Here is a 26,785-nt window from a genome sequence, read left to right as displayed (position 1 = left end):
TTGCTATTTCCATCATACCCATTCTATAACTGTATACTATTTTACATATCACTCCGGTCAGAATGAATGACTTCATTTAATTGGTACACGAGGATCAATGGTGTCTCCAGGAAATAAGACATCGCAATAACTAATAGTATTGAAACTAACAGGATACGCTCGAGTTTTAATCTTGTTGATACGGAAATGTAAATTTGAAAACAAAAAATCAATTCGATTCAAAGTTTTACATATGTATTAAAAGTTGGTTCTTTTCAAACAACTCTACGGAGCTATTTAAGCCGACTACACAGATACCAAGACATGCGCATACGAAATAAAATAAAAAAAAGGTTTTTGACTCATTTATTATGAAAGTATGTGTACTCTTTGAGCATAGTGTTACTAAAGTGTTCAATGGATTTTTATTTGACCAATATGAGTTCAAGCATTCAGAAAAGATGAATGAGATGCTGAGGCCTATGTCGGTTGCTTGCATATAATGCATGTGTATTTTGTTTGTCAACATCATACTTCCAAAGCCAAATTTCCCTGGCGTCTAATTATTTTGAACGAGCTAATACATCTTCTTATGTTATTCTGTAGTCATGATATTAAAAAGTAAATGCCCATTCCTGTTTGTTTGTTTTTGTTTTCATTCTGCCACAAAAGTGCCAAGCGAGAAGATAGAAAGTGAAATCGAAAGTATTTTATATCGTACATTTTTAAAGTCTATTAAGGTGTCTGCCTATTCGCGTTAGCACATTTAATTGTCTAAGTACCCTTTTGCATATTAACAGCACGAGTGTGGAAGACGAGTTGGATGTCTAATGTGACGCCTAATAATTATAGTTCTGGTTCGCAGTTGATCGAATCGTTTCCCATATTCAATGTGATATTTTCTTGATGTCTTTTTGCCTATTGACATTGCTTGAAGTTGTCTTGGTTTGCCTACATATGATTGTGTTGGAACTATTGTATAAGTGTTTGATAATGTGTAATGAAAGACATTCTTAATTGATTGTGTTATCGACTGCGTAATTAAGTTTTTATGTTTTATAAAATACAATATATAGAAACTTTTTAATAGTATGAGGACTAGTATTGGGCCTTAGGGCTCATCTGATACAATTCAAGAACTGGCTGGTGTTAATTTTTAGTTTTACTCATTGTTTTCTTTTGTTCAAATAATCTGATACTAGTAATTTATTAGTAGAGTCATCAAATCCGATTATTTTGAGGTTGATAAGAATATTTATTGTGTGCTAACAGTCAAAGGCTTTCAAAAGCATGCAACATATTGGTTTACGTTACGTCAAAATTCATCTTCAATCTTCATATCCTGCTCTGTAGATGACAGGGAAAACACCATCAATGAGGAAGTCTCTGAGCTGGGAAGGTACAGTGTATGGATTTCTCATAAAGCTTGGACGTTCTAGTAGTATGGTGACTGGTCTGTTATTTTTTTCAGTGATTTATAATTTAGTTATTTAAACATATAGTCTATTTTAGGTTTGATTTTGTTAAACTGTTTATATAGTGTACACACAAAGTAAGACAATAATAACACAGCACTATGAGAAACATACCTTTAACAACTAGAATCGTTGTATACATTTTCCACTCATAAAAATACCAACAAAATTGTAGTTCAACAGACAGAACAAGAGGGGATATACATGAAATATAAAAATTGTAATACCGGGTGCGTATATATTTCCGGGTCCTGATAAAAATGGTCGTTTTCTCAATTACTCGTGACCTACCCGGAACTTTGATATACGAGGGATAGAAGGCCTGCTAAAAAGGTTAATTCATTTCGTTTTTCTGATATTTTACAAGCGGGATCTTTGGTCAACATGGTTATCGCGATAACATACGCTAGTCAAACAGTTCTTCAATACACGTACATATTTGTATACGATGGTTAATGTTTATATCATTCTGCTAGTTTAATATTAATATTTATTCAGGTAAAAACAGACATTACACGTATATCACATATTGCAATGTGGACCTAAATATATATACATATATTGTATTATCACATGTGTTATTTTTACGTTATTTATGCCATAGCACTATCAGTAATCAGTCGGAGTGTTAAAAACTGGTTGGATTTGATTAATTTAGGCCTTCACCTGGGATCCCATACAGCCACATCGTGGCTTATTTTGAATGGGGTCCCTTAGGAATGTAGTGTGAACAAATGCAAATGATATTGCTGTTGGTTATATAGACGATATATAAAAAGAGATTTTTTACTTATTTTACATAACGCAGGTAGCAAAATATCATGTAAAATTACCAGATACGTGTATGTATACACAGTGAGATGAATATAAACGTAAAGTGGGTCTCGGGGTCATAAAGTGTGACGTTGTGTATGTGTGTCGAGGTACAATTTAAAGGACATGTGTACATTTCTTCCTAATATCACGTGTACACACAAGAGAGCAAGGTGTCTGTGTGATAAAGCGATAGATGCATCGTAGAAAAAGTTGTTCGTAAGTCATAGGACAACATAATCTACAGATTACGGCAAGAGATAGAGGTACGTAGTATATGGACATAGTAACATCACCGCCTGTTCATGTAAACACCTCATACTTGTATTACTGCTGCAGACGAATTTCCAATCCGACCCAGTGACGTCAGTCGATGCAGTACGTCTGTATATTGTTTTAAACCCATGACATTACAGTAAGATGTCTTACGATGGGTGGTATCTCTAATACCACAAAATACATAAGTATCGAAATACATTGTAACAATATTATAAGCTATGTCACCTATATATTGTTTACATATCTCTTGTGTTATTGTCAAAGTTACTCATCGTTCTTCAAATCACAGGTCCTTTTCGGTACACGGGTGAATCAACCAAATTTTTAAACTTGCTGTTCCCATTGTCCCCCTACAACTGTCCTGACGTGGGCTCGCTCCTAAATGGATCCAATCCGAACAAGGGCTAGCTGCACCATAGGTGGTGGGCACGTCTATCAAAATGAAAAAAAGGAATAGATAAGACTAGAAAGGTGAGGAACTCAGCCCCTACCAGCGGCTGGCAAAATTGAGGTAATTTTGTTTGAAGTGTCACAGAAATTTTATCCGCTTAAATCCTTCCTACAGCGTAGTCTCGATCGAAAGTAGGGACATTAATCTTTAAATAACACCCATTATATATCTTCAAAACAGTGAAGTTATTTCGAAAGCAGTTTCGAAGCTTGCCAAAATCACAGATTTGTGTTACCTCGGACACGATCCGGAACATTTTTTCGAAACAAATTCTTCATTCGGTACACAGAATAGCGGACGACGTAACATTAATAAACCATGGTATACTCAAAGATAAGGTCAAAACAAACTTGCTTACTTGTTTTACGCACCACTAAATTTCTCCTCTCGTGTCCCTCAAGTATTTTCTCCGCAAGATTTCACATTCAGCCCTCCTTCGTCCACCATCTTGGAGAATTTTATAATATGTAACACGCAAGCTGATTGGTCTAACGGCCGGTTAAAAATAGACGAAAATAGCTCGACCAATCAGCTTGCATATTATAAAATTCTCCAAGATGGTGGACGAAGGAGGGCTGAATGTGAAATCTTGCGGAGAAAATACTTGAGGGACACGAGAGGAGAAATTTAGTGGTGCGTAAAACAAGTAAGCAAGTTTGTTTTGACCTTATCTTTGAGTATACCATGGTTTATTAATGTTACGTCGTCCGCTATTCTGTGTACCGAATGAAGAATTTGTTTCGAAAAAATGTTCCGGATCGTGTCCGAGGTAACACAAATCTGTGATTTTGGCAAGCTTCGAAACTGCTTTCGAAATAACTTCACTGTTTTGAAGATATATAATGGGTGTTATTTAAAGATTAATGTCCCTACTTTCGATCGAGACTACGCTGTAGGAAGGATTTAAGCGGATAAAATTTCTGTGACACTTCAAACAAAATTACCTCAATTTTGCCAGCCGCTGGTAGGGGCTGAGTTCCTCACCTTTCTAGTCTTATCTATTCATTTTTTTTTTTGATAGACGTGCCCACCACCTATGGCTGCACTGTATTGCGAACGCAGCAATTTTAATTGTGTAGGGTGGCCTGCGTTTATCCATTTCCTTCCGCTCGGGCATGCGTGAGCTCAATGTGTTGAGGAGCGTTGAAGACAAACAAATTCAAATATAGCTTTTAAATAATATTTGATAGAAAGTCACGAATAAATATCTGAACAATTACACTCAATTATCAATATAAATATCTCTCTATAACAGGTTGAGTTAATAAATTTATTGCGATTACATTTCATTTTATCATTACATACGCTACAATTGCACCATTCTGCCTTTAGCCTGATAATATTGTAATACGTATAAATACCCTGTCACCAGTCAATACTTTATCATTTTTATACTTTTATTATGAACATGGAAATGTATCTAAAACGGCTGAAATGCCTGCTGTATTTAATTGTTGAATATAGATACAGCATGTGGCAAGGAGCTGGTGTCGGCTCCGGTTCGTTGTGTTTACGACTTATTTCCTTCAATCTTGATGTCTTCTCAGTTCAAATTAAAGTTGAATGTCCTTCTACATCGAGTATTTCAGTCAAATCGCCATCATTGATTTGTGATGTCTGTCCTTTTGTTTTGATGTCTTGCGACTCGTGTTTTTGGATCTTCGTAGTTGACTAAAATTGTTCATGCCGTTTTTTCCATTCCAGTACTAACAAGATGGGTTGGGGACGCGTCCTGCTGGTATTATCACTATTAGTAGTGGCTGTGGCATATTTCCTGTATACACCGTTTCCAGATGAAGCCGTAGAAACACGTGAACAGATGACACTATCAATCCTGACCAGCGCTTTACTGACGATGGTAAGAATTCATTTCTCTCGAGAATCTTTAGGATAATTATACTTATAGAGTTATGTAATTTTCATATTTTAGTGAAATTGTTTTACCTAGCTTTCAGTTGATGTTAAACCTCCTCTACGTCAGTATCAGTGAACCTTGTTTTCCTGACTCACAATTCGATATAGCAATCTATACTACGTTAAAGTTAGATGTATTTTAATAGATATTTTTCATATTTGTGAACATGTTTTCATTTTTCAGTGCGATTTTCAAGAATACATCGGGTACACAACAATGCATGAATGTGCAAGGAACCCCTTCAATTTGATACCAGCTCAAACCGATAAAGACCTATCCGATAGCGAAGTGAAGGTAAGCTTATGGTTAACTTCATTTACGAGAGATAAGTCTTCCAAGCGTGTTCGCTTGGAGTAGAAGTCGGATTCCAAATTGCTAATCCAGAGCTCAACTGATTGAGAGGCAAAACATTATCCAGCCAAGTCAAAACACGACTTTTCTTCTACACCGTACATTGTGTATATCCAGTTATTTTCTTTAGGGGTTCCAAATACTAGTGAATTATGCTCAAGATGTGTAAATTAAGTTTACACGGATCCAATGTTTGCGATCTTGAGATACAGTATCAATAAAGCCCATGTCTAACCTGTAGCCTCTATAACTGAGCTCAGTATTTACATGCAAGCTGTTAAACGACAGTAATTGTAATACAGTAAAAGTGCGCTGTCATCCAGTTTCTATCATAGATCATTTTAAGCTTGTCATATCATTGACCGGATAAAAAAATTACGATCGCCAATAGATTCCACGAAGAAACGAAAATATGCGGTTCTCATACTTTCCAGACTTTGAAATTGAATATCTTTTGTGCCTTTAACTTCAAAATATTTTTTCAGATTACAGAAGAATTATTTGACGGTGTCAAAGTGAGACTGTTTGTACCACGTGACCTAACTGACAAGCAAGATCTACCGGCATTAGTGTTTTATCATGGCGGTGGCTGGATAATAGGATCTGTAGGTTGGTATTTAAAACTTTAAAATCTTATAGTTTTATTGTTTTTTTACAACATGTATTTTATATCACTTATCAGAAGCATTGTAAATCCGCTATCACGTGTTGTTAGCATTGGAATAATTTAAGAAGACTTGAGAACGATTTAAAAAACGATTTTAGAACGACTTCACAATGAGTTTTCCTTTTTAGGAAATGTTTTTTTCTCTCAATTAGAATGTCTGCACGCTCAAGGTGACGTCATAAAACTGAACCACAATCAGTTCAAATGTAAACCGCATAATAAAATAGTCAGTCCTTAACAAATCATAAAATAATAAAGGAAAACAAATATTGGGAGGTAAACACACCATTTTAAGCATAATATGCAATTTGAGCAGCTAATGAAAAAAATATTAAAAAGAACAAAAAAAGCTTACAGTCAATGGTATCATCCGCGCTAAACTTAATAAAATAATATGACGGATCTCAACAATCTCTCTAAGTCAGTTGGAGTATCCACATGTGTGGTTGTAAGTCGATATATTTATTGTTTATGAAATATGTAAGGATATGGTATTTAGAATACAAACAAATATCACACATTGTTTCCAGGCTGTGTCTTTTGATTTTCTCACTTCGTTCGCACCTGATTGACGCAAGTTTGTCAGCAATAGAAATGTGTGTTATAGGACCAGAACAATATTTACACTTTGATAGAGTAGTTATGCTTTACTTAGTTAATTCGCACAGTTATTTGAACATAAAAGTAAGGTTTGACAAGAATGAAATTGATGACGTCACAAAAGAAATTGATTTTTTTACAATAGCCAAACTAAATAAAGCATAACTATTCTATCAAAGTTTAAATATTGTTCTGGTCCTATACCACCCATTTCTTATGCTGACAAACTAACGTCAAGCACTACCTACCAAAATGGCACTTCGAATTCCATTTTCATCTTAATTAATAAACAATTAAATGATTTCTGTAAAATACTCTTTATGTTTTTTACTCGTGTGGCACCAGGATGATATCAATTAATTTTCCTTAAATAGGTCGTTGTTGCAAATTAATGTCTTCATTGTCAGCACTGTCTTTTCATCAAACATCAACATTGATTAAAACATCTATTGAATCTCTGGGAGCGTGACAAAACTTTCAGACTAAATGTTGTTTGCATGATACATTTATATTTAACCCATACAGACAAAATATACCCTCCGTTTGGGTCGATATTGTGTAAACTGTTTGTATTTGATTCTGATTGTTTTAGCAATATGTTGTTTGTTAATTCTTAAATCTTAATTACAGAAAAGCAAGTGACTATGGCTATACAGATTAACTTATCACATACCCATTTTTTTTTCAGAGCAGTATTCTTTATTTACAAAGAGATTGTCTACGTCACTTCCTGTCATTGTAGCCTCTGTTGAGTAAGTAGAAAATTGTATGTTGGCGCTTGGCAAAACAATCTACATTTGAAAGATTGATTTTGAAAGGTTATAATACAGTCCATGCGTGGTTGGAACTAATTTAAATAATTTTCACTTATTTTTTTCATTTAAACGGTAACTGTAGCAACCATACCATATTGTCACATAAGGTTAGGGGGTTAGAACTAATTGCATTCAGTCCTAAATATGAATGAATAGTTTATTTGTTTTAATTCATATTTATGTCTCATTTTTTTGCTATTTTTCTTTTCGACCTTAGCAGACTTATTTACGTTAATTTACTAGATTCTACTGGCAATATTATGTATGCATATATATGATAATATTGTCAAATGTGAACGCCATTGTCTAACTGATCTTTCTTTTAGGGATTATTTCTATAGTATGTATCTCAGGGATGTCGGGTAAAACTGACCAGACCGCTGTTACTACTTACATTATGTTTTCGATTATCGTTTACTGTCAGTTTACACTTATTTGTGTAACATTTTTTTGAAAGGAACATAGATAAAGAAAAACAGCTTAAACGAAAGCAAAACAGCGTCATTCATCTTTTCATAGGATAGGAAAAGGTAGAAAAAGTAGTAAAATAGTGTGTTTAACTGTCAGAAAATTGATCACATTTTATAGATGTTGTTATAGGTCAATTTTAATGTTTTAATTTTGGATTTTTCTCTGTGTATGTGTGGTAGTGTGTGTGAGTTTCTGAACCTGTTTCTTTGTCTCGTTGTTTCCCTATGTCAAGGGCAGGTAAGAATCTTGCTAGGCAGTTCAAAAGATAATGTACAGCCTGAGTTTAAAGACTGTGAATCTTTCATTGTTATATTGTTGTAGATACAGACTTGCTCCGGAACACTTATTCCCAATACCATTTGAGGACTGCGTGACAGCGACCAAGTATTTCATGAAAAACGCCAAGAAGTTCGGTGTAGATGCCAGTCGGATAGCATTGTCAGGTAAATATCAGGAAACTTAATATAGCTTGTAGATATCGTTACCGTTTATCTCATCTAAATTAAAACACGAATCAACATTGATTCGCACGTCCAATAAGATGATTACGTTTTTATTTTACTTACCTGTACTATCACGAAAAGTTTGTCATACACATTATAGTTTGATATGTGTATTGCTTTTAACACACAGACACATTCACCAGTGTTAAATAAATTGCTTTACAGAATATGTTTTCAACAACAAACGATTTTTTATTTAATTTAATTTAATTGCAATAACAATTTTGGCAATGTGCGTATAGATCAGATCCGTGACAAACGCGGAACTTTTCCCAATTACGACTGGCCATATATGTAGCACAGATAGTCTAGTTTATTTTTCCGAGCAACACAATTGTCTAATAATACAATTAAGTATGATTCTCTTTCCGTTTTCTTGTAATTGGAACCCATGGTCTAATGGTTAATATGTCAGGCTTGTAGTATGTCATCTCTTAGCCAGTATTTTAGCTCGAATATGCCTAAGCACACTAGTCTGGTTTTATTTGTAATCAAACATGGTGGATAATTTATCCGAAACGTTGCATGAAAAATATTTACAGATTTATTTACAAACGAATCTGGAAGGATGCATTGTAAATAAACATTCATGTTGATATCTTAATGGATGTCATTTGAACAAAATGAAGGTAATTTCGGTAATTTCCATTGTAATTAAAAAAATTCAAAAATAATAACACATTTCGAAATTATAATATTATAATTATTTTGCGGTAAAAATTAAATATAGAAACAATATTCCATGAATAAAACTGTCAGCGTTATTTTAGCCATTAGATCTGGCGTGCTGTAGAACATTAAGAACATATTTTGTCTGCTAATTTTATATCGGGGTTAAATTTGCTTTTGTCAATGATAACATTGATTCTGTCTTTTTTGTGACATTTGCGTTTACCTCTTCATATATATAAAATAGATAGTGTGTATTGTATTTGTGTTAGTTCTGAGCCCTCTATGTATTATACAAGATATACTGTATATATTAGACGACTTAACCTATTCCTTAATCCCCATTGATTGGATCAGTATCACGTGGAGGTCGGTCATATGTGATATAGACTCGTTTTAACTGATTTTAGAAGCAACAAGTAAATAGTCACCATATGACGTCACTTCCATTATAACGTCACAAAGTTCTTTGTCGAATGCAGTGATTTTCTCCAAACAATTTTCAAATGATTATTAAAATAATTTTAATATCAAATATATACTTTATGTATGTAACAATAAAGGACTTTTATTTTGACGAATATGTGGCGATATTCACCGCAGAAGTCCATAATTGATAAATATCAGATAGGGAGCAAACACGTACATCCAATAGGGAGAGAAGTGCCCTTAAATACACAGAAACCAGGTACACAGAAACCAGATACACACAGAAACCAGGTACACATGAAACCAGGTACACAGACACCAAGTACACAGAAACCAGGTACACACAGAAACCAGGTACACAGAAAACAGGTACACACAGAAACCAGGTACACAGAAACAAAGTACACAGAAGCCAGGAACACAGAAGCCAGGTACAGAGAAACAAAGTACACATAAACCAGGAACACAGAAACCAAGTACACAGAAACAAAGTACACAGAAGCCAGGTACACAGAAGCCAGGTACAGAGAAACAAAGTACACATAAACCAGGTACACAGAAACCAGGTACACATGACACCTGGCTATCTGAAATAACAACAGTCGTTCTTCCCATAGCTTGATCATCCATCTTTCAATTTATTAAAGACACGTATCCTTAAGCTTCATATTCAAGCTAACAATGCGTGTGGCCCTTGAAAGACTTAGTTAACTTTTCATGGTTATTTACATATATTAACTAATTAAACGAAATCTTTGTTAGAAAGGTTATCCAATGTGTGGTTATATATTTGGAAACATTGAGAATAGCTCACAGATTATAGTTCATTTTTGGTATACCAGGACACGTCAAGAGGTTGTTATTGATTAATAATGATAAATACAATATCAAACAGTCTCTTACAAGTTGCCCTTACTCGTTAAATTTTATTGCAATTTAACTATTGGTCAAATAAATGATAAGCAGAATAAAATGCAGGTTTTGAAGTTTAAACTTGAAAATGAAACAACGAATTTGTAAAATGAACCTGTGATGCAATGTGATGGTAAGGATGAATGTCCCTGAGGCGTTAACTATCAACGATGCGTTTTCTGATGTATGCTGTAAAAAGACATATTGGTAACCTTTGATACATTGTATTTACACATTAAAGGGGATAGTGCCGGAGGAAACCTGGCGATGGCTGTTGGAATCAAGCTTACTCAGGAACGACAACCCCCTCGTCTTCTTGGTCTGTTTTATCCTGCTCTTCAAATAGTAGATTTTAAAACTCCATCATATAATACATACAACTCGGCCCCTTATCTACTGAGGTCAGCCAGAATGATCAAATTTTACTTACGGTATATTTTTGGAAACGATAATGATTTAGAAAAATTCTTAAAAAATGAACATATAACAGAAAAAATGCGCCGTGAAGTTAACTCTAAAGTAAACGTTGAGTTTTTGCCAGAGAAATACCAAAAGTTCAAGACCCGTCCTGAGGATCCGAAATCTGTTGATCAAAGCTTGGCAGAAAAAGTAGAAAAACTAGCTACGAATGTATATATGTGTCCTTTAATGTTGGATGATCAAATGCTATCTCAGCTTCCGAAAACGTACTTGATGACTTGTGAATATGACCCCCTGAGGGACGACGGCCTGATGTTAGCAAAACGTTGGAAAGATATGGGATTTCCGGTCAAACATGTACACTGGGAAGGAATACAACACGGATTTTTTCCAACACCTAAACTGAACCGATCAAGAGAAGCCATGAAAGATTTTATTGATTATTTAAGAGTAGAACTTTAGAATATACACACTGTATTACTTCAGGTTTGAGCTATGAATGGTATTAGATTATTTTAAAGCAAAACTTAAGGAAATATTGATTATTTCAGCGTATTTTATATTGCGTTTTTCCAATGATTTTTACAGTATATATAAATTAGCTCAAATGAGAACTCTTTCATATATTGATGACTTGAGAGTGGAGGATCATTCCACGTAGATTATTTTGAAGCAAAGTTAAAGGATATATTAATTTGAACATAATATAACTGTTGCTGCAATGTGATTGAAAAAAAGTTATTTTCAAGGTGATTTTTTTCTGTTTTATAATGTATAACCTTAAAATGTATTCATTTTGCAAGTTTATAATATTTGCTTTGTCTATTGTGTACGTCATGCGATTTCACTGTTGCTTTAATACTTGTATATATCAATGTATGAACTTTATGTGTATGACACCATTTTAAAATGTGTTTTGTATTTTCATTTTCTTTTATTTTTATCTTCTGGTTTCAAATATTTTAATTCCCTCCTGTAATTTAATCATGAACATTATATATTAATCATTGAAAGGATCTGTCACTGTCTGGGATCAGCCCCTCGAACAAATTAGTGTCCTCATACAGATTCCCAATTTAAATCCAGGTCAATTTCAGGTTAAGTTCAGATCAGTTTTTGCTATTATGGTGCTATTCTCAGATCAAATTTAGGTGAATGTTTTACCTTAAATCTGCTATTTTGGTCTTTTCGGGTATGATATAGGTTCTGATATGAAAATTTGAATGAACGAGATCTGAAGAAATTTTCACGCGAAATAAACCTTAATTTGTCCTGAATTTGACCGGAAATTCAGATTAATTTCAGATGAAGTTAATTTTCAGGTCAATATTTTACTTCAAGAAATTTTGCCTGTGTTTGCCTTTATTTTATTTGGGTATTCTAAGGACAGCTGTTTCCCAGGGCTCTTAGCACTGTCTGTATATATTTCGTGATAAATCACTGTTTTTCAGTGTATGTTATGGGAGAAAATAAGCCATTAGATTTTTTGTTTGCTGTACCTGTTCAAATAGCTATGCCAGATTGCATATCTCATAGCAACTTAAGAACATGTATGGTAAAAGTTCCTGTAGATTGTGGTAGATGGAGTAATATACACAGGAGGAGAAAGTTAATAAATAAACAAGAAATGAATCGGGGGATGAATATTATTAACAAATTGAATGCAAAATTCCGTATATATATATATTTCCGTGAAATAAAAGAGAAAACTCTATACTACTATGAGAGACCAATCCCGATCAAGTGTCTAACCTTATTCATTTTCGTAATTGAAAACGAATTAATCTCAATTGTTTGCATATTATAACTATACTAAATAATTCAGAATATCAATATGCGAAATTGATATCCTAATTATGTCCAAATGGGTTTATGTATTAATATATGTAGAATTATTGTTATTGTAATATTTACAAGATATCACTTTTCCCATAGAGAACCAATAGCACAGCTGGTAGTCGCTAGCCTATTTTAGTAATGTCATATGTTCAGATCGCGCAGACGGCTGTGTCCTTGATGAGGACACTGTATATACTCTTGTAGCTCAACTCTACCCGCAATGCTGAGTAGAGTAAACCATGGTCCATGTTGTGTCCTTGATGAGGACACTGTATATACTCTTGTAGCTCAACTCTACCCGCAATGCTGAGTAGAGTAAACCATGGTCCATGTTGTGTCCTTGATGAGGACACTGTATATACTCTTGTAGCTCAACTCTACCCGCAATGCTGAGTAGAGTAAACCATGGTCCATGTTGTGTCCTTGATGAGGACACTGTATATACTCTTGTAGCTCAACTCTACCCGCAATGCTGAGTAGAGTAAACCATGGTCCATGTTGTGTCCTTGATGAGGACACTGTATATACTCTTGTAGCTCAACTCTACCCGCAATGCTGAGTAGAGTAAACCATGGTCCATGTTGTGTCCTTGATGAGGACACTGTATATACTCTTGTAGCTCAACTCTACCCGCAATGCTGAGTAGAGTAAACCATGGTCCATGTTGTGTCCTTAATGAGGACACTGTATATACTCTTGTAGCTCAACTCTACCCGCAATGCTGAGTAGAGTATACCATGGTCCATGTTGTGTCCTTAATGAGGACACTGTATATACTCTTGTAGCTCAACTCTACCCACAATGCTGAGTAGAGTATACCATGGTCCATGTTGTGTCCTTGATGAGGACACTGTATATACTCTTGCATGTATAGCACCACACATATACGAAAGTGAAAAATATAACATCGAACAATGTCACGTACATTAGATTGCTAACCTTTCAAAAGGTATCGTGTTTTGTTCTGTCTAAAATTGTTAAGACTTTAAAAGAATGTTATAAGTAATTGTACCAAGTTCGCGATATAACGACACTTTTCATTGGTTAATAACCATGTATTATTGGACGATATACCTACACGTGTATGAATCATTTTCCAACAAACTACCGCTCTTCCAAAAACCTCCCCCGCTCATGTGAACATGCCGAGGGACATGTTTCCTTTATTGAATGCGGGTACATGCATTTATTTTGTATGCATTTGAATGTTTGCTAGCGGATAAACAAACAAGTTTCTATTTTCAATCTATAACCTGTAATGCTCACGGTCAGAAAGTTCTGCCGGACTTATTGCGAGAGTCAGGCATAAAATAGTGTTCGTAAATCTGTTAAATGCTCATTTCGTATGCTGACGAGCGATGTCGATAGAATGAGGGTTTTCATTGATTGAAATAAACATTTAGCATAAAGCTTGACGTCATGCATGTTTTTGTGTATCGTCTGTCGACCAAATGGTAACTGAAAATAATAAAAAAAAACAACCTTCCCAAACATATCCTGGTTAACAAACTAAATACACAACTGCACTGCTTGTTGTAAAATGAAGACATATATTGGCATCACGCGACATCTGTTACCGAGCGCAAAAGCACAGTCCTATTTATTTATTTTTTTAGATTATCTGGATCAACTTGGTTATCGCAGGAGTAAGGACATTGAAGTAGACACGAAAAAGACTTCTATTACATATTACTTGGTAGAAAAGATATAATCAACATATGTGTGTACTGTATGGTGTAAACTATAACTCGGGATTAGAAAATGTTGAAAAAATATTCAACTCAGGCTGCAAGCGTCCTTAGTTGGTTTTTTCCCCAGCATTTTCTTTTTATCTTTTCCACCATAACAAACGCACACATACGTTGATTATTTCTTGGTTCTAACACATTTGCGATGTAACGACACTGATCATTTGTTAAAAATCATGGTTGTTTGGACGATAGACCATGCGCGAGCGTGTATTATTTTCAAACAGACTAGCGCTTTTCCAAAATTCTTCCCCGTAAATAAACCGGTGAACAAGCGAATCGCGGGACTGATTTCATATGACAATGTTTCGGACACTTTGTACATTTTGTATATGCTACGTTGGTTTGCTTGAACCGATCAACTATTGGTGCTTACCTGTTTAAGTGTAGGTGAAGAGGCAGTTGTTTTTGCCATTTTATCGTCTTAGGTTGTGTGTCTATTGGAGTGATTATTTACGCTCCCAAATATTGATCTTCTTGAGCTGATCAATTTGTCGTACATATATGTTGTTTCCTGATAATCTATATAGATTAGGCTGATTGTTTGTAGAGCCTTGGTTTTTATGCCAGGCCTTCTTTTTTAAGGGCTGTTTGTCAACTAGCCTTTGGGTGGGAAAGACATTGTGAATGTTCCACTCAGAAGTGTCTTTGTGGCGGTTTTTGGCCTACCTCACTTAGGCTAGCTGACATTTTTTTGTTTATATTGTGTGGTAGTTGCTCCTATATTTGTAACATTGCAACTTCTCTATGTTTGAATTTCTTTCACGTGATATGTTTTTTTTCATGATTAGAGTCATTAAAGTGGCTCTATTAGAATAAATTCAAATGTCACCAGTTTGGTGGCCATTTTCATTTATTTGTGGTTCGAGTTGTTCTTGATATGAGTGTAGAAGCATAAAGAAAGTTAGTGACAAGCACTGATATTTTACTGTTAAAAAACATCGAGTACTTGAGTAGATTGCTGATTATCAGATAGAAAACCCAGACAACGTTGTTTATAAGTGAACGTAACGTATCAATCCATACATCTTCATATTTTAAATATTTAATCTATACCCTTTTACATTTATTCCGTGATGGGCACGAAGTGTAACACGTTTTGTCATTTAGTTATACATGATATTACAAAATTCATCACTATGATAATTTTGCATCAATTAAGGTGTTACCTAGACCCATATTCATGAAACCGATTTAATGCTCAAACTCTCTATACAAATGCTTTATTTATTATTCTATTCTGATTATTTTTTTCCGATTTTCAGTTAAGACAGGCATTATTAAGGATATTAGCAAAGTCATTTTAGATACAGTACAATACCAATAGATTGTATTCTATACAGAATCAACGTCTCGAGCATGCGCTGTTTTGTCCATATTTAAATGATGTACCGTTTTGAGGGTTACGGTCACCTGTCTCTCGAGCATATGCTGATATGCCCGTATTAAAATAGTGTGCTGTTTATTGAGGGTTGACGCGGTATATTTATTTTATTTCCGCACCATGACAATGTCGGCCGAGGATGTCACACACCATCAAGATGCAGTTGAAATGGAATTGATGCTTGAAGACCATCATAAACAGACCACTTAGTATCCCCGCGAACAATGGACGAACAAACTAGAATACATTTTGAGTCTGATCGGCAACACCGTGGGACTGGGCAGTGTATGGAGGTTTCCCTATCTCTGTATGAAGAATGGCGGAGGTGAGAACATGGCATGTTTGGTTCAGTTAGTTTTAATAAGAATATATAATGGCAAACAGAATTTTTAATGTAAAATTGGCATAAAATGAAAGCAAGTTACATGTAGCCCACACGTTATTCCATCGGTTAAGTACACTGTATCGTGCCACGCCCATGGTTAATGAACAACTACGTTGCAAAAAGAATGCTAATTTTACCTAATTAGTTTAGTTCAAACATTTTTCTTGCCAAAAGTAGACAATGGATTAGTTTCAAGTAATTACAACTTATCAACGCCTTCTCCCAATTTTCAGTGACATTATAATAATGACATTAAGAATAAACAATTTGAAATGCAATTAGAGCTCAAAATATCTTGCTGGAATTAATAAAGTTTTGCAAATATCTAAAACTGTTTGTGTTAAGTTAAGGTCCACGGAAAATTGTGAATTGCCAAAAAAAACTATGAACCAGAATACGTCTTTCATTTGTAAAAAGATGACATTCCAAAAAGTAGCGAAAGGAATTCTCACAATGATGACCACAACTTCAAGCTTCACTTTCAACAAGGTTCACTCTAAAGAGGTCATAATAAAGGGAACTGCACCGGTGTCCGAGTGAATTAAATGAATTTATAGAGGGCAAGGATCGAACCTATTTTATTTCAACATTGAAGAGTAGAAGGTATAAAAGACGGGCTAGTAAGAGACAGTCTGAAAGGTGGAATCCTATAGTCATTATTGTTACGTAAAGCGTAACGGTTATCTTCTAGTGATAAAGGCGGCAAAAGATTATTGAAGTAGTTAGGAGTTAATTTATCATGCATCTTTTACAATAAGTATAGTTTTCTCGATTGGATAAAATGTCAAAACAAGTTTCAAGTTATTAATATGGGTATAAGAAGGAAGTCCTGCTATGATGCGAACAGCTTCACGTTTGGCTTTTTCCTACTTTTCAAATGTAGTGCAACCGTCCCACAACGCACAAGCATATTCTAAAACTGGTAAAATAAAAGTCTTATAAGTCATCAAGTGAGCATCCGTACTTAATAAGTGTTTCAATTTCCGTAAGACATTTTATTTTCATAACAGAAGTGTAAAACTAGTATATTTACTAGCTGGTAAAACTACTGTAGTATATTTACTAGCTGGTAAAACCACAAGTAAAGAAACTGCAACAAAAGAAGTTATAGAAGGCACAACATACCTTCAGGAATAGGTCTTACGGAAGTTAAAGAAGATAACTTGTTTGAAATTCCTACCCCAACAGTACCACCAAACTACAACGCACTACCAGAGAATGATTATTCTTTCATTTTCTTTGACTTAGAAACAACAGGCCTTGGTATGTTTCAGACTTTTAATAATTTATTTTTATAGTATTTGTTATTCAAAATCAAAAACTATTTATTATACATATATTCATATTAAATGTTTGTTGGTAATTCTAATTACAGAATATGAATAGAAATATATAGTCTGATGTATTCATGAGTAATGGCACTTATATTCGTAATAATATATTAATCACTCAAAACTCAATGAAACAAAGTTGTTTTTATATTTATAATTGTTTCTCATTCTTTTCAGGATTGGGTGAAATAGTTCAAATGGCTGCAGTTACCAATTCTGAATCATTCAATTGCTACATCCTATCAACTGAACCCATGACATTAGGTGCAACAGAAGTTACAGGGATAGCTGTGAATAATGGGAAACGTTTTAAACATGGCATATGTATTGAACGTGTTAAGAGCAGGTTTAGAAAAGTTTTATATGTGGTTAAAAAAAATAAAAATCCAGTGTTGGTGGCACACAATGGCAAACACTTTAATAGACAAGTTATCTGCAATGTTCTAATGAAAATAAACAAGCAACACAAATTACTATCACCCATTGTGGGTTTTATAGACACATTACCACTTTCTAAAGATGCGTTATCATATAACCTATTGAAATGTTTAAAACAAAAATTCCTCGCTAAAGAACACCTTGGGGAAAAATATAATGCACATGATGCATTTGAAGATGTAAAAATGTTACAGGAACTGGTAGGTTCATTGAAAATACCAACACTGAAACGACTACATCATGGTTTTTCAATTGCTTGTCATCTTTTTATGATATGATCCTAGAAAAAGTTCTTCTGGACTCGGTTATCACCATATACTATGCATATACAATAGAAACGGTGAAGATGGGCTCAAGCTTGTTTTGGGAGCGAAAACAAATAAATGCGTTCGAGTTACCAATAGTTACAAAATAATCAAACGCATTGCTGAATATCTGAAAAAAACTAAAATGAAACAAAAGAATTCAAAAGATTTAAAATGTTTTCATGATAATTCAAAAAATATATTTGTATTACTGGACATTTACTAGCTAGACAAATGCATCCTCTTTAAAATCAATAACATGGTTGCTCGGTTTTATTTGTGTTAAGTACACTTGAAAAGTACATGTACAAGAGAATACATAATTACATGATGTCTTCTTTTTTATGCTGTTGAAACATATCACACAAATCTTTAAATACATATGAAATAAAATAATTATTGGTTTCACAATATGATGTTACTGCTAAGCGTATTTTTTAATTTCTTATCAATCAGAATTAGATATTCATTTTTTTTCAATTTGTTATGTACCTAGTTAAATATTTGTAGGCTTGTTTCAATAATTATCAGACCATTTTGTTTTATAAAGTGCCAAAAATACAGGAAAATAAGTAGAAAACATTGTTGTTAATTATGTTACCAAAGAGTTGTCATTCTTGACAGAATATTAGAATACAGAAATACACTGTAGTATAGTTACTGTGTAATGAGTCATTATGTTTATGTTTTGTCCATTGTTTAAACTTAAACTGATGAATATTATATGTTTATTATTGACAGTACACTGTGGTCTCTCAATATTAAAGTATTTCAAAGCAATCCAGGCATTAATTCAGTTGTTTTTTTTATCAATGAGTCACATGTGCCCATTTTTCTGTACTTCAGGAAACCGGCTACCTATTTCATTACTGACTTTTTCAAGAAATATAACTCTTACATGCAATTACTATGTGTATATGGTTTTATTATAAAATGTCAATTTTTAATCGTTTATAGATCATTTATTTTTCACAATTTCAGCATTTATTAAATTGATATACATTAATGCAATACTAATCTATGGCAGTATCATTTTTATTGACATTATTTTTTAAAAAAATGTATCTTTTTTTTTTTTTCAAAATTCACTCCTTTTTTCATAAATTTCCATTTAAAATCCTCTATTTTTTGTGGCAGAAAATTTTCTTTAATTCAAAGCAATATAACTACAGAATTTTAAGAAATTCTACTGAGAAATGGTGACACAAACCTATTACCTTAAATGAACATATAAACAAGCTTTCGAGGACACCTTTATTTCAAATATTTTCATTCCTACTTCGTTTTTTTTAAATTTATCGTTCGTACTTAAAGACTCCTATCTATTGTTGTAATATAGGTTTGCATGGAATGGTGGTGTCTGGCTAGCTTGTCTCTATTACGTACTAAGTTCATATAAGGTAGGCATATCTGGTAAGCTTGTACCTATTTACGTACTTAGTTTATATAAGGTAGGCATATCTGGTAAGCTTGTCTCTATTTACGTACTTAGTTGATATAAGGTAGCCATATCTGGTAAGCTTGTCTCTATTTTCGTACTTAGTTTATATAAGGTAGGCATATCTGGTAAGCTTGTCTCTACTTACGTACTTAGTTTATATAAGGTAATCATATCTGGTAAGCTTGTCTTTATTTACGTACTCAGTTTATATAAGGTAGCCATATCTGGTAAGCTTGTCTCTATTTATGTACATAGTTTATATAAGGTAGCCATATCTGGTAAGATTGTCTCTATTTACGTACTTAGTTTATATAAGGTAGCCATATCTGGTAAGCTTGTCTCTATTTTCGTACTTAGTTTATATAAGGTAATCATATCTGGTAAGCTTGCCTCTATTTTCGTTCTTAGTTTATATAAGGTAGCCATATCTGGTAAGCTTGTCTCTATTTATATAAGGTAGCCATATCTGGTTAGCTTGTCTTTATTTCCGTACTTAGTTTATATAATGTAGCCATATCTGGTTAGCTTGTCTTTATTTCCGTACTTAGTTTATATAATGTAGCCATATCTGGTAAGCTTGTCTTTATTTACTTACTTAGTTGATATAAGGTAGCCACATCTGGTAAGCTTGTCTCAATTTACGTACTAAGTTTATATAACGTAGCCATATCTGGTTAGCTTGTCTCTATTTACGTAGTAAGTTTATATAAGGTAGCCATATCTGGTTAGCTTGTCTCTATTTTCGTACATAGTTCATATAAGGTAGGCATATCTGGTAAGCTTGTCTTTATTTACGTACTTAGTTTATATAAGGTAGCCATATCTGGTAAGCTTGTCTCTATTTTCGTACTAAGTTTATATAAGGTAGCCATATCTGGTTAGCTTGTCTTTATTTACGTACTCAGTTTATATAAGGTAGCCATATCTGGTAAGCTTGTCTCAATTTTCGTACTTAGTTTATATAAGGTAGCCATATCTGGTAAGCTTGTCTCTATTTACGTACTTAGTTTATAAAAGGTAGGCATATCTGGTAAGCTTGTCTCTATTTACGTACTTAGTTGATATAATGTAGTCATATCTGGTAAGCTTGTCTCAATTTACGTACTAAGTTTATATAAGGTAGGCATATCTGGTAAGCTTGTCTCTATTTACGTACTTAGTTGATATAATGTAGTCATATCTGGTAAGCTTGTCTCAATTTACGTACTAAGTTTATATAAGGTAGGCATATCTGGTAAGCTTGTCTCTATTTTCGTTCTTGGTTTATATAAGGTAGGCATATCTGGTAAGCTTGTCTCAATTTTCGTACTTAGTTTATATAAGGTAGGCATATCTGGTAAGCTTGTCTCAATTTTCGTCCTTAGTTTATATAAGGTAGGCATATCTGGTAAGCTCGTCTCTATTTACGTACTTAGTTGATATAATGTAGTCATATCTGGTAAGCTTGTCTCTATTTTCGTACTAAGTTTACATAAGGTAGGCATCTCTGGTAAGCTTGTCTCTATTTACGTTCTTAGTTTATATAAGGTAGGCATATCTGGTAAGCTTGTCTCTATTTATGTACATAGTTTATATAAGGTAGCCATATCTGGTAAGCTTGTCTCAATTTACGTACTTCGTTTATATAAGGTAGGCATATCTGGTAATCTTGTCTCTATTTTCGTACATTGTTTATATAAGGTAGGCATATCTGGTAAGCTTGTCTCTATTTACGTACTTAGTTGATATAATGTAGTCATATCTGGTAAGCTTGTCTCAATTTTCGTACTTAGTTTATATAAGGTAATCATATCTGGTAAGCTTGTCTCTATTTTCGTACTTAGTTTATATAAGGTAGCCATATCTGGTAAGCTTGTCTCTATTTTCGTACTTAGTTTACATAAGGTAGCCATATCTGGTAATCTTGTCTCTATTTTCGTACTTAGTTTATATAGGGTAGCCATATCTGGTAATCTTGTCTCTATTTTCGTACATAGTTTATATAAGGTAGCCATATCTGGTAAGCTTGCCTCTATTTACGTACTTCGTTTATATAAGGTAGCCATATCTGGTAATCTTGTCTCTATTTTCGTACTTAGTTTATATAAGGTAGGCATATCTGGTAAGCTTGTCTCTATTTTCGTTCTTGGTTTATATAAGGTAGGCATATCTGGTAAGCTTGTCTCTATTTTCGTTCTTGGTTTATATAAGGTAGGCATATCTGGTAAGCTTGTCTCTATTTTCGTTCTTGGTTTATATAAGGTAGGCATATCTGGTAAGCTTGTCTCTATTTTCGTTCTTGGTTTTTATAAGGTAGCCATATCTGGTAAGCTTGTCTCTATTTTCGTACATAGTTTATATAAGGTAGCCATATCTGGTAAGATTGTCTCTATTTACGTACTTAGTTTATATAAGGTAGGCATATCTGGTAAGCTTGTCTCTATTTTCGTACTAAGTTTATATAAGGTAGGCATCTCTGGTAAGCTTGTCTCTATTTACGTTCTTAGTTTATATAAGGTAGGCATATCTGGCAAGCTTGTCTCTATTTTCGTACTAAGTTTATATAAGGTAGCCATATCTGGTAAGCTTGTCTCTATTTACGTACTTAGTTTTTATAAGGTAGGCATATCTGGTAAGCTTGTTTATCAATGTACGAATGATACAAGTAATTGGTCAATGTCTGGTTAGCTTGTCTCTCTTTACGTACTAACTTTATATAATGTAAGCATATCTGGTAAGCTTGTTTATCAATGTACGAATGATACAAGTAATTGGTTAATGTCTAGTTAGCTTTTTTGTAGATGCACTTAGTACACGCGAGGTGGCCAGGTCTGAATTACTTGTTTATTGATATACTAATTTATACTAGGTACAAGTCATGTATGGTTAGCTTGTATGTTAATGTAAGTACTAATACTTGTTTGTGTGTTTGTTAATGTTTAACGGTCCATCGACAACTGTGAAGTACATTTGTACTAAGAAAAGTGAATTGGACACGGTTCGGTAAAATGTGTTTTTCCCTGTCTACTTCTGAAAGGTCATGTAGTCTTGTCTTGTTATCTGAGCCAAAGTCTCATGTTGAATTGCAATCCACTTTCTTCCGGCGTGTGTTTCCTAATTTTCACTTCCTCTTACAAAACTGACGGCTTAGTTGTAAAGGTAGCGATCATTTCTCGAGGAAGGGATATCACACTGTCAATAGGGTGTGGTTTGACAATCACTCTTTTTCCCAATTAATAAATAAGCCGGCTCTGTGAATGAATTCTCTATATGATTGACAGGTTAAATAGTTCTAGATAACAATTGTAAAACACAGTGTTGGTGTTCAAGGTGCAGTATTGTTTTATCGTTCGATATAGATATATTTTTATCTGTAGGCTAGAATATTGAACGATCTAGTTAACAACCCTGTATAACATCACAGATAACAACTGTAAAAATACTCTCTTTCCTAATTAATATATTAGCTGGCTCTGTGAATGAATTCTCCATATGATTGACAGGTTAAATAGTTCTAGGTGTTCAAGGTGCAGTATTGTTTTATTGTTCGATATAGATCTATTTTTATCTGTAGGCTAGAATATAGAACGTTCTAGTTTATAACCCGGTATCATTATTCTCTCTATTTCCTCCTTGAAGAAGATTTTACAAACAGAATAATATAGTTACAATGATAAATAAGATAATAAATGCAAAGGCAAATAGATGTGGGACAGAATTAGTGCAAAACATAATTAGTTAACACAATAGTAATAGGTTAATCAATTTGAGTACAGTTTACAAAAGAATACATAATTAATAATGTTAAGAATGATATACACAAAAGTATTGAATATTCATTCGAAGCATGCATTAAGCATTTTTGAAATATGATTGACTGATGCCATACGAAATTCTGTTAACTCTAATGTATTCAGTTCATACGTTATATTGCCACCAATCAGTAGGTGAAATAATTAAAAGTCTGAATGAGAGTTTAAATATATGCTAAACATAAGTTCACGTGTATTAAAGACTTGACACCATAACTGATCTCGTAAGTCTTCTGTACAATCACATTGTAAAACTATGTGGATATATATATCGTTATACATTTGTCCACATTTATGACATAATTCAGGGGTTTTTCTGAATGTCTTAGAGATACATCCAATTTCATTATACTATGTATGGCTTCTCTGTTTTGAGGAAATTTTGTTAACAATTTCCACAATATATGAGGAGCCAAATTATTATGAACAAATATAAATCTGCAGAAATCGCGTTCACCACTCATTCTCTCCTTCCATGCTTTTTCTTCATACAACTGTACATTATGCTTTACTTTCGCTTTCCATGTACTTTTCACTGGAAATAATCCATTTGATAAACATTCTTGTACTAATTTGTATAATCATATTTCTTTAGAACTCTAATTACTTCATTCATATATCCATTATTATACACATTGGTCCCTATAACTGTCATAAAAAGACGAGTAAAAAAACAAGATATGATATACAATTTTTCTCCAAGTTACATAATCTTCCAAACAATAATAATTTAAGCTGGGTCTGTAAAAACAAATCTCCATATGATTGACAGGTTAAATAGTTGTAAAACACAGTGTTGGTGTTCAAGGTGCAGTATTGTTTTATCGTTCGATATAGATATATTTTTATCTGTAGGCTAGAATATTGAACGTTCTAGTTAACAACCTCGTATAACATCACAGATACCAGCCTTGGGTGAATACTAGAACGTCAGCTGTCCCTAGGCTATACAATATAAAAAGAACTTTAGTATACCAAATACTAGTTGGAAAACATAATGTTGACTGTTTTAGCTTACACCTGGGTATATTGTATATACATGTATATGTATATAATATTTTTAAAACTCAATTTATCTTTCGTTTTATAGATACGTTTTGAGCCATTTAATATCGCTCTCGTGTGTCAAAGTAATACCAGTAGGTTATTTGCAATGGGGAAAACTTACGAATTATTGCCTTTCTGTTTAGAGATACAATCTAGGCTTCAAACAATTTATTTTTCAATTTCAGACGGTTTGTCCTTTAAAATACTGAAAACTTGATCAATATATTGATCAGAGGATCATAGTCACCTACCCGACTTCTGTTTATTCTGAAACAATTCTAAGAACTTAGAAGAGTAGGTCTGAACTCGCTTGCCGTGTAAATGGAATTTTCTCGGTCGCATACACCCACGCTTATATATGTATTTGTTTCGTCCCCCAAACAATATCTCGGAAACCTATTTGTTTGGTGAGTTTCTTTCTCGTCTGCTTCCATCGTCTGCTTTCATACTTTGTGTGATTGACATATGGGGGCATACTTTGTGTGATTGACATATGGGGGCATACATTGTGTGATTGACATATAGGGGCATACATTGTGTGATTGACATATAGGGGCTTACTTTGTGTGATTGACATATGGGGGCATACTCTGTGTGATTGACATATATGGGCATACTTTATGTGATTTATAAATAGGGCCATACTTGGTGTGATTGACATATAGGTGCATACTTTTTAATTATTGACATATAGGGGCATACTTTGTGTCGAAAGACATATAGCTGGGTTTAAGGTTTTAAAATGAAAGTAATGACAATTGATCTCCTGAGGTAGTACGACTGTTATACCACCAATTCTTATGTTGACTTCTTTTTCATATTATGCGCGAGTGTACACCACTGTAATAAGTGTAGGCTGCAGGTTGAGCTGATTGGAATACAATACTTTTGCTAAGCATTATTTGTGACTGAAGTGGTTGGTTTGGGGATATTTGTATCAGTAGCTATTAGATTTAACCACTAGCTATTGCTTTTGTTATTTGCAACCAATTTACTTACATAGTAATAAAAATAATAAACAGTAAGTCGAACAAATATCAAATCTGTAAAAAAAATCCCTTTTACACGAAAGCTAAATCTAGAACAATATTATCTAAAGTTCAAGTTCTTCAATTATTGCTCTGAGTCGATCGACTCATCAGTTACAAAGTAACAAAATTGAGTGCAAAATACAAAACATTACACACACTCACAACACAATTACAAATAGAAACAGTATCATATGTTTGGTGAGTGCAACTAAGCTATTTATAATAATTGGGCTCTACTCAAAGCAAAATAATAACACGATTACTATCACCACGGAATTAGATGATCTAAGTCCGTGCTATCACCACTGTGTAGGACTGACACCGGATATAGCTAGTACCGAAGCGGGCATGGACGCTAGGCGCAGACAAGCCACGGGATGTTTTCCGATATTTCTGGTATTTTCTGGTAGCGTAGAGGCAAATAAAGGAGCAAAACAGTTAAACAATGAACAATGATGTACGTAATGCAGATGATTTGTAAACTATTTCATGCGATCTGAAGATATTGTGAAAAATTGACTACAAAGTACCGGTACAAAATAATTTACAAAGAAAGAAGAAGAGATAACTATTAAAGTATGACATATACGATGACGAAACGGACGTAACTGGCACATGTAGATGAAACCGGGATAAACATATAATGGTCATAAGTCTAAATGAAGTCATTACGATGTAATTGACTTAAATGTTTTTTCGTCTGTGTACGGCGAATAGTTGTTGATACATTTTCAAGTGTACGGCGACTAGCATGTTAACAGTTTGATAGTGTGAATAGAAATAAGTTGTTTTTGAAGCTATGTAAAAGTGGTATAAGAGGTAAATTTTTGAATATTTTGAAGTCCCTTTATGAAGGGTTAAGGTCATGTGTTAGATACAAATCTGAACTATCTGATTTTTTTGCATGCACGCAAGGCTTGATGCAGGGTGAGGGGTTATCTCCCTTCCTTTACTCTTTGTATGTAAACGATTTGGAGAATGAATTTATTAATACATCATGTGATGCACTTTTTCTAAGAGATATTTCTCTGTTTTTGTTGATGTATGCTGATGATACTGTTCTTTTCTCAGAGTCAGCTTCTGGGTTACAGAAGATGTTAGATACTTTGAAACTATATAGTGATAAATGGCAATTATCTGTCAACATAGAGAAAACAAAAATCGTTGTATTCCGAAATGGTGGTAGAGTTAGTTCAAATGACAAATTCTATTTTGAAAATAATGTAATAGAAATTGTTGATAGTTTTAATTATCTTGGTGTCACGCTATACTTTAATGGTAAGTTTACTAAAACTC

The 26,785-nt window shown here is 33.7% G+C and overlaps 1 protein-coding gene across 3 annotated transcripts; it reads left to right on the top strand.

The window, feature by feature from the left end:
* The first annotated feature begins 334 nt into the window (after positions 1 to 334).
* LOC110443025 (arylacetamide deacetylase-like) lies at positions 335 to 15,180 on the top strand. Of its 3 annotated transcripts, none has more exons than XM_021486972.1 (7): positions 335 to 1,787; positions 4,702 to 4,855; positions 5,096 to 5,206; positions 5,749 to 5,872; positions 7,219 to 7,282; positions 8,138 to 8,259; positions 10,571 to 15,180. In XM_021486972.1, the coding sequence occupies exons 2-7, from the start codon at positions 4,712 to 4,714 to the stop codon at positions 11,209 to 11,211; spliced, it is 1,206 nt and encodes a 401-aa protein (XP_021342647.1). In that variant the 5' UTR covers positions 335 to 1,787; positions 4,702 to 4,711; the 3' UTR covers positions 11,212 to 15,180. The 3 variants fall into 3 exon arrangements, with proteins under 3 accessions (XP_021342647.1, XP_021342649.1, XP_021342650.1); XM_021486974.1 differs by lacking the exon at positions 335 to 1,787 and adding an exon at positions 1,813 to 2,533; XM_021486975.1 differs by lacking the exon at positions 335 to 1,787 and adding an exon at positions 3,234 to 3,643.
* Positions 15,181 to 26,785: the final 11,605 nt, after the last annotated feature.

The sequence above is a fragment of the Mizuhopecten yessoensis genome, unplaced genomic scaffold (assembly GCF_002113885.1).
Source record: "Mizuhopecten yessoensis strain PY_sf001 unplaced genomic scaffold, ASM211388v2 scaffold716321, whole genome shotgun sequence".
In the NCBI taxonomy this organism is placed as follows: domain Eukaryota; kingdom Metazoa; phylum Mollusca; class Bivalvia; order Pectinida; family Pectinidae; genus Mizuhopecten; species Mizuhopecten yessoensis.
Note: the sequence above shows the minus strand (reverse complement) of the source record. Positions and strands in the feature narration are given on the sequence as shown.

Coding starts and splice junctions, on each gene's coding strand:
- LOC110443025 (XM_021486972.1), top strand. CDS start 4,712: ATGGGTTGGGGACGCGTCCTGCTGGTATTATCACTATTAGTAGTGGCT. Junction 7,283..8,137: donor GTCATTGTAGCCTCTGTTGA/GTAAGTAGAAAA, acceptor ATATTGTTGTAG/ATACAGACTTGCTCCGGAAC. Junction 8,260..10,570: donor CAGTCGGATAGCATTGTCAG/GTAAATATCAGG, acceptor TACACATTAAAG/GGGATAGTGCCGGAGGAAAC.